General features: G+C 46.7%; 1 protein-coding gene across 1 annotated transcript; it reads left to right on the forward strand.

The window, feature by feature from the left end:
• Positions 1 to 1,424: 1,424 nt before the first annotated feature.
• On the forward strand, positions 1,425 to 2,824 carry LOC123413428. Its single transcript, XM_045106365.1, has one exon. It carries the CDS (start codon positions 1,685 to 1,687, stop codon positions 2,570 to 2,572), a length of 888 nt encoding a protein of 295 aa, XP_044962300.1. The 5' UTR covers positions 1,425 to 1,684; the 3' UTR covers positions 2,573 to 2,824.
• The last annotated feature ends 6,780 nt before the right edge of the window (positions 2,825 to 9,604 follow it).

The raw sequence follows: 9,604 nt of genomic DNA on the forward strand, positions 1-9,604 counted from the left end.
TATCTAAATGGATATAGGTTATGGAAGATGTTAGGATGGATGTGCCAAGGTTTAGCATTTTTTAGAGAGGTTGTGTCACTTGGGAGGTAAAGAGAGAACAATTGTTGGCCTCTAGTCCAAATAAACTTCCAAAATAAGATCCAAACCAAATTCATACAAGATCCAATTGAAATTCAAAGAAAAAGAAAGGTGCAAAAGTTAGGGTGTTACATTCCTTTGTTCACGGGCGGAGCATCCAATCTATATGATTTCTCCGCCATCCCTCCTAACCTTTATAGATAACCACACACTCCATTTCTAGGGTTACCCACTCGTCCAACCTCGGGGTATCATTCCCTAAGTGCGTGACATAGATTCTGCTTTTATCACTCCATAATACAACCGATTAGACTAACTCAGGTGTCCCACTGAACCAACCTCTCGGTCTCGCGTCCCTAACCATAGATCATGGATATGACCATCAATTCATAAAACATCCATGTCAACTTGGTCATCAAACCAAACCAAACTTTTTCTTTTTTTTTGGGGGGGGGGGAGGGGGGGCTCAAACCCCTAGTATTGGATTCATAGATCCGGCTTTCATGATTTAGAGGACCATCTGTCCGAGACACACATTGGAAATTTGTTTTCCCCGACTTCTCGGGTATTGAACCCCAATGCTTTCATAATTCCGAGAATCATTCCTCCCAGTCAACATGGACATTTCGACCTTTCTAATTTCCACGATATCGAACCCCCGGTCTTGGCTCATGGATCTGACTATTATCGTTTTGTAGAATATCCGAGCGGGCCAACTTGGTCAGCCAACCAAACCAACTTTGGTGGTCTTGAACCCTTAGTCTTGGATTATGGGATCTGATTTTCATGTTTCCGGGCCTCATCCGGCACAACCAGCATGGACATTTCTAGCTTTCTGACTTCGGGAGTACCAAATCCCTAGCCTTGGATCATGGATCCGACTTTGATGATTCTAAGCATCATCCGCCCCGACCACCATGGGCATTTTGACGTTTACGACTTCCAGGGTAACGAAACCCTAGTCTTGGATCATTGATCCGGCTTTCATGAGTTCAAGCTCTTCATCCTTTCCAGCCAACACGTTTCAACCTTTCACCCCTGGTCTTGTACTGGGATTAAGTTGATTCATAACTTTTCCGTGGTAGCGATGATGGTAATTAGCGGAAATACACTTTGTACGCAATTATTGATACCCAGTCAAGTATCGCCATCAAAAACTAGATAGGGACGGATACCACCCCTTTCGTTGCCGTGCAGCACTCAGGTTAAATATCGTTAAACCTTGTAACTAGTTGCACTAGCTACCAAATTAACACTGGTCTGAGATTTGAATAAGATGCCACTTTTCGTTCCTCACACTTCCTGTGACAAACTGGATGTGAAGAAAAGATAGGGCCAGGACCCACTAGGGTACTACAGACAACGAGAGGTGAGTCAGGTTGCTTGCATCCGTAAAGGCAAGCAAATCAAGCAACCCTTGCAGCTTCTCCCTTCCCTCCGGCTTCCTCTCACCCCTGTAGATTTGATATGTGCTCTTGTCCTGCTCCTGCTTCATCTTGGACCCCGACTACCCACCTCTCCGCCATCAAGCACCTCCCATGGTCTTGACATCCCACAGCACCTGTAGTGGTCAAGAGGCTAGCTAGCTAGTTAGGAGCGTCATCTCATGGATCCAGCAAAGTACTGGATGATAACCAGGAGAAAGCAGGGTGATCAGAAGGCGCCTGCTGTCTTCAGCACGCCGCACATCACCGTCGGCGGCGGCGGCGGCACCTCCTCGGCCTCCTACTACGAGTCGTGGGAGGAGCGCGCGTTCGCCGAGGACTCCGCGGGGAACCTCGGGGGCTGCATCTGGCCACCGAGGTCCTACTCGTGCAGCTTCTGCGGCCGAGAGTTCCGGTCTGCGCAGGCTCTTGGCGGGCACATGAACGTCCACCGCAGGGACCGGGCAAGGCTCAAGCTCTCCGGGATGGTGGAGGACGGGGGCAGCGTCGACGTCCATGGCATGCCTCGACAACAAGGCTACGTGATCCAACCGCTGCCGTGCCCTCCTCCGAGACCTAGTGCTCCAAGCACAGAATCTAACCCTAACTCAGTACGCAGCTTTGTTTCGGATCCAGGGAGATCATTGGTGGATGCTGCAACTGCAAGAACCATTTGGGGCAAACAAGTCTTGGCCGCCCCACTCGCCTCTCCATCGGATACCCAAGAACATGGTGAGAAAGAGGTGTTTCTTCACGATGCCGAGGTACGTTCAGAGCAAGAATTGCGTGTGGGGGGCGGCGAGCTGAAGCTGAGTCTTCTTGGCTGCCGAACAAGAAGTGTATTTGACGATGATGATAAAGAAGATGATGAGAAGATTGTGCATCCATGTCGCAAAAGAAGGAGGATTGATCTGGAGGCTACCCAGTTCGTTACGTCTTCTTCCTCTAGTGAGCATCTGCAACGTGATGATCCTCATGATGATGACGACGACGATAATCGTCGTGTGAAGGTACTTAAGCTTTGTCCTAGCACCCCAGCCGAGGAACTAGATCTTGAGCTTAGGCTTTGAGACTATATATCCAAAACTATACTAGTCCGTGATTCCATCTGCCTGTTTATTTCTACAACATTGTATAAGTGCTTGTATTTAGTTATTTATTTTTCTTGCTTGGCAATCCTATTCCGGTGGATTTAATTGATTTGGGCAAGTCAATTCTCTTTGGAAATGTCTAAATGTGTTCTCTAGAGGAAACATCTCAACTGATTTGTCATATTTTGTAAGAGGAGGTTGAACTCAAAATCAAGAGCTTACTTGCATAAATGTGTGAAATTGAATGCCATTTTTCATATGAATGGCTATATTTGTTCACCTAGTTGCTTCATCCGACTGCATTTACCTCTAAGATTTTTGCAAATACCTCCACTAGTGGTTGCACTTGCATGTAATGCATGTGTAAATGGCAGAAATGTTTTTGACTCTTGCCATCATCTTCCTTGAGTCAATAGCTCATGGATCACCGTTGCTCACCTCTTTTCCTTCTCTTTTTGTATATTCTTTCGCCTAGCATAGCTTTGGTGTTGTATGATTTTCTGTATGCTGATGTGATCCTTTGTGTGTGTGTGTCGTGGTGTTGAATTTGTGCTCGTGCAGAGGGCGGGTGTGTATTCGTTGTGTTTATAACTCTATATCCACTTAATGTAAGTTTTGATGCTACAAAACTTACATTAAGTGGATATAAAGTTTTGATGCTATATTATTTGTAGAGAGTGATTTTTCTACACGCCAGCTCGGTGCACCCACATGCCACGGCGCACCCATGTAAAAAAATATAGCAAAATATTTCAAAAGAATCTAAAACTTTATGGGAATGACCTTCAACAAATGTTATCATGAACACTTATAAAGTTTGGTGGTCAAATAACATTCGAGTAGGTCTGTACAAAAAAGACAAAATTGTTAAAAATTAGTCGAAATATACATGCACTGTTTAAGCAGATTTTGTCTTTTTGTATAGAGCTCTTCTACTGTTATTTGACCACCGACATTTGCAGGTGCCCATAACATTTATTGAAGATCATTTTCACAAAGTTTCAGATTTTTTTTTTGAAATGTTTAGATACCTTTTCTTGCGTGGGTGCACCGAGCTGGGGTTTAGCCACACCTTTCCCATTATTTGTAACTTTATATTCATTTTTGATCAGTACTTGTGTACCAATAAAATTCCATATAGCAAATATAGAGAATCTGTTGTGTAAAACGTATTAATCTGTAAGCATATGTACACTGGCGCCTTTTATCTTAACTAAGATGTTGACATGCCGCGTGGTAAAGTGGCAAAGAGTAAACTTAAGCTACTCTGTACTGTTAGCCTATTTGTTGGATCAGCTAGTTCACATGCATATGGAGCCTTCAGAGTGTGTGTGTGTGTGTGTGTGTGTGTGTGTGTGTGTGTGTGTGTGTGTGTGTGTGTGTGTGTGTGTGATTGCATGTCATCGTGATCAGCTTGTACTAGCACGAGAGAGATATAATTAGGATCACAGTGGAGTAGACACAAACTGACTCGACTGCATGGGAAGTGACGAGGAAGATGTCATCTTCCCCTCCGTGCCCACAAATTAAGCTGCCACTGACACATTCCAGCAGTGGAACTAGAAATTAAACCACATGCGCGTGCATGTGATGCCAGCAGAACACTCTCTAGGATACACCATTGCCACTGCAGCTTGCTCTGATATTGCCCGCAGCTAGCTAGATAGCAGGAGCGCAGGCAGGACTACTATACTAGTTGGATTCCATTCTCCCCAGCACACATATTCCCTTCTCTCTTCTCCATGCAACTCTTTGTTTCCTTCCTAATACCTCTCCCAACCGTAACATACATACCCAAAGGCATGCACTCTTGTAATCGTTCTCTCTTTTGTACTCGCCCTAATGATCACTCTTATATACTATACTCTATGCTCGATTTGATCCCATCCTTCCTTGCACTATCTTTGAATAAAGGCGCCGGAAGCCCATCCGGTGACTTAACTTCTATCCAATAGAAGGGGAAGTGCCAATAGAAGTCATAGTCTCGCAATGAACTAGCTACGTGAGAGACCAGACCGGTCACATCGCATCCAGACACCATGCTCTGAGCAATACATGCATGCACGGGGGAGTCAGATAGATGGCTATAGCTAGATGTCAACGGTGACATTTACAGAGGAATTTAAGAGCTTCTGCTTGGCATTGAGCAGCTGGCTGTTTGCCCCATCAAGCCAGTGCCAGAGGGTGTAAGGGGCCATAGAAGCTTTCTGCAATGGTGCAAGTGCATCTACTAGACTGCTGCCTTATTGGCTTGTGTACATGAACTGGTGCATCTTACTTACACATCCCTGGAATGCAGCAAGTTATAGGATAGGCAGCTGCACAATTTGATCACTCAAAGCGTGTAATCTGCACCGGATGTTTTTTCTTTTTACAGAAACAGTAAGACTCTACACTGTATTTTTTTCCTTACATTTTTTGTGAAAAGTATGTACGTATAAGAAAGAAAAACGAAAAAAAAAAACCTATCTAAACTAAAGGAGCTGCGAGGTATAGCCCCAAAGGCTGCTAGCTAGAACCATTAAGAACAAAAAGAAAGCAACCAAGCTTGGAACCATGCATCCCTGGATGCAAGTTTCAGTTGCACAGCAATGCATGATGCACTAGCTCAACTGTGTTTGTCTTGCCCGTGAGCTGGTTGCGCTCTCATGGACAAGTCTGGTCAGTGAGTCCAACAGCTACAAGTGTACTGAAGGGTTGTCCGCGAGTGATCTAGCTAATAAGCTAACTAGTCTGTTGAGTGGTCATGGAAATTGATATAGTACAAAGAAATATATGTTACGGATCGGTGCACATCAGCACATGGTTAGAGGAATGTCGTCTTTAGCTGCAGGATTTTGCTCTAGCTGTATAGTATTATATATGGGATGTGATATGCTTGCAAAGGGGATGGTTGTTGGCCAGAGGAGATTGCATATCATAAGGTTTGCTGTACTCCGAGCATTATGTGCAGTACTGGGATGCGTGTTCAATAATCGGGTGGGAGAGAATATGGAATCAAACGCACTGGTCGCCACATGTGTAGTTAAATCCAACAATTGTACTACTTGGACATGTATATATATAGTGGAGTATGTTAGAGCTGAGCAAGACAAATATACCTTCAAGATGTGTGGAACGTCACAAGGTTTATTTTATGACATCAATACATGCTGAAGCATTCACTCAGAGCAGTATAATAGTTCAGACAGAGCTTCACAAGAAGACGCATATACGTACGAATGTAGTCAGGGTCTTGGGGTGTTACATTTTTTTTAATAATCAGGGGCGTCCCCACCCTGTACATGTTAGAGCATCTCCAATAGATGGTTCAAATGTAAAATAACTAACTTTTGAACCGTCTGAGGCAAAAAACGGTGCTCCAGCAGACGGTCCATATGCAAAACAATTTTGACTGCGGCCTCCTCGTGATGTAAAATCCAACACCTCGCAGTGCAAATTTACATCATGAGGTGCATCTGGTCCAAAACCAGCCGCCGTCCGCGAACGCCCAACCGTCACTTCCTTTCCGTTCCCGCCCGCGCCCGTCCGCCCGCGCGAAGACCAACCGGCCGGAATCCGCCGCCGCGACCGCCGAAAACCACGCTGTCGGCGCCGCCACCACCCCAAATCCCCGCCACCGTCGCCTCCCTCGCCGGTAGCCGGCTCACAGCAGCCCGGACGCCGCCGAATCGGGAGGTAGCCGGCGCGGGATTCGGCGCCTCCGGCGGTCCGGTTGCCGCGGTAGGCCTTCGCCGGGTGAAAGGCTGCCGTCGACCTCGTCCCCGTCGGCCGTGAACCTGTTCACGGCAGTTGCGCCGGCCGCACGACCGCCGCACGAAGCCCTCCGCCCGGCTGTCGAAGTACTGTTCGCCGCCCGCCGAGCTCCTCTTGGCCGGCCTCGAAGCTCTTTTCTTATCACCGCCGCCGTTCGGAGGAGCCGACCGCAGCCGTCCGCAGCAGCCAATCCAACCAGCGGCCATCTTCTTCCACCGCGCGCACTAGGTGTTCGACGGAATTCCCCAAGGTAAAAAAATGACAAAACTTCATGATTTAACTTGGGATTGGATAGTATGTTTGACGGTGGTTGTGTGCAATGTAGATGAGCTCGGTTGGATAGTATGTTTGACGGTGGTTGTGTGCAATGTAAATGGAGAAGGACCACCGGTGACCTTCGAAGCAAATGGCCGCACCTACAACTATGTGTACTATCTTGCAGATGGGATCTACCCGAGGTGAAGTACATTCGTCAAGCCGGTTGCAAAACCTGAAGGTAAAAAAGAACTTGTCTTTCATAATGCATAAGCGGCGGCTAGAAAAGATGTTGAGAGGGCATTTGGGATTTTGCAATCCCAATTTCCTATTGTGCGAGGACCATCTAGATTTTGGGATCAAAAGATCCTTTGGTACATCATGACCGCTTGCGTGATCATGCATAACATGATCATTGAGAACGAGGGGGGGAAACATTTAGATTACAACTTCTATCATTTGATGGGCATTCTTGTTAACCCCATGCAAAAAAAGAACAACGCATCAGATGTTTCATGAAGGTGTACAGCGAGATTAGAGACACCGATGTGCATGACCAACTCCTGAAAGATTTGATGGAAGAGCATTGAAAATGGCATGGCGAAAGATCCGCATAGATTCATTATTTGTTTGTTCAAAACTATGTTGTATTATGCAAAGTTATATTGTATTTGTGTTGCATTTCATCTCCTGGATCTGAAGAACTATGTAATAATTTGATATTGTGGACATGATTTTTTTTAATGTTGTTTCAAAACATGTTTTTATGCAATATGTGTAGCTGTACAGTGGCTGGACAGCGGCTGAACAGGAGACGCGCGGCTGCTGGCCGGTTTTGGACCATGAATTTGGACCATCTATTGGAGTTGGTCTTTTGGACCATCTGTTGGAGTTGGCCTTTTTTCGAAGCTCCAAAACGCACTTTTTGGCGGTCCAAATTTTACATCTTCGATTTTGGACCGCCTAATTTTGGACCATCTATTGGAGATGCTCTTACTCCTACTCAAGGCGAGCAGTTTACAAAAGGCCAACTTAATTTCTATCTTGTAGCTAGCCGCACAATCAAAATTCACATCAAATGATCCATCACAGAAACACACATAATCAGTTAATCATGTTGCATCGCATTCCATTCCATTACCGGAATTTTCATACTTCATATTTTATTTTATTGTGAGTATGGTTTTTTAGTAGGCTTTCTTCAATGACTGAAGTTAGCAAGTAACCCCTCCTTTCCTAAATATAATTCATTTATAAATTCTATTAAATACTATATATATTCGTATATATTTTATAGTGAAACCTTTAGAAAGACTTATATTTAGGAACGGAGGAAGTAGAACCCTAGTGACATAAATTAGGGGGGGTCAATAGCTCCCGTGCGACGTTTTTTCTGCGAATTGGCTACAAAGCGACATCGTTCGCAAGAATAGCTTTGTTGCGACACATCTGTGCGCACAAATGGCCCAGGCACGACATGGCCCTAAAGCACAATCTCTGTCAGGATTAGGTGGAGCCAGGCGGAACCCACAGCTTATCCACGTCGGCATGGGACCCAGATGACGGCGACTACGGTTAAACAGTTTTCCCATGCGCGCGCATCCTCCCTCTTCTTCTTCTCCGGCGACGAAGCATGGCAACACCGGCGAGTTCCGATTCAGAAAAGCAAATTTACAAGCATTCAACCAAAATTGACCAAATTCAAACAACATAGATACATTTTATCAAACATAGTGGTTCGATTACACACGGAGTAGTAGTGGTTCGATTACACCTAGTTCTAATGGCGGGCTCGTCGGAGCAAAAGCCACACGGAGTACTTCGATTACATAAAGCTCCTACCCCTAGTTAGTTCTCCAAAATTGGGTTCACCTGAGCCCCAGGGGTGCGGCCCCGACGAGGCGGCGGTGCCGGTCAGTCGGATCCAGAGTCGGAGGCACCCCGCCCCGTGTCGACGCAGAATTTCTCGATAGCTTGGCGGAGGTGGAACTCATCGAGCTCCTCTTCCATCTGGGGCTCGTCCCTGGTGCGCTTCATAATTTCGGCGATGATGCCGTCGAGGTCGCCATCGTCGACGTAGTCTCCCGACAGAAAGCTGAGGCGCCCGGGGCGCGGTGCCAAGCTCTGCTCCTCCCCCTCCCTCTTCGGAGGCGGCAGCGGTGCGGGTGCAATGGCGGAGCTCCCCGCGCCACTCGCGGCAGAGGAGCTACCTCGTGCCGCCGCCGCCATCTGGCGGTCATACTCCTCCACCTCGCGCCGAGCGAACGCACGAGGCGGCGCGAGCCCCCGGTTCGTGTACTTGCGTGCACCGCGCTTCCGAGCAGCGTCGGAAGCAACCCGCGTCGCCCGTTCGAGGTCAGAGTCGGGCACCAGCCGCTTCACCCCATTCAAATCCTTGTTGGAGCGGTTTCCGTTGCCGGAATGGCCGCCACGCGAGCTGGAAGATCCGGGCCTCATGATCGTCGCACGGCGGCGCTAGATCTGCGGCGGCGGGGTTGGAGTGCATGGTTTTGGTGGTCGCCGACGGCGAGAATGGCGCAGATCTGGATGTGTAAATAGCTAGGGTAAAACACATTTCATCGTATAAGTAGCTAGGGTGCGACACTGAGGTGACTTCTCTAGCCCACGGGTCAGATTGACCGGTCAGCCCGCCACGTGAGCATGAATAAACTAGGTTTGGCCAAGTTTGAAATGAGCATATTTAAAAAAAATCAAAAAATTGGAAAACCAGTGCACATGTTCTTACTTTGTCATATACTAACAACTCAAATTGATTTGGCCATTTTAGACATGGTGGACAAAAAAACTTGCTTAGAAATGGGGTATTTACCCTCTTTGGAGCTAATTTCAAAATCATGTCTGAAGACAAGTGGTTTTGGGTGTTGAACTTCAAACTTTCAAAAACCTCACAAAAGCTTCATTTTGGAGTGACTAAGAAGGATCCAGGCTTGGTTTGTCATTTTCATGTTTGAAACTTGTTTAAATGTTGGTCAAACTTAG

The sequence above is a fragment of the Hordeum vulgare genome, chromosome 1H, assembly GCF_904849725.1.
Source record: "Hordeum vulgare subsp. vulgare chromosome 1H, MorexV3_pseudomolecules_assembly, whole genome shotgun sequence".
NCBI lineage: Eukaryota > Viridiplantae > Streptophyta > Magnoliopsida > Poales > Poaceae > Hordeum > Hordeum vulgare.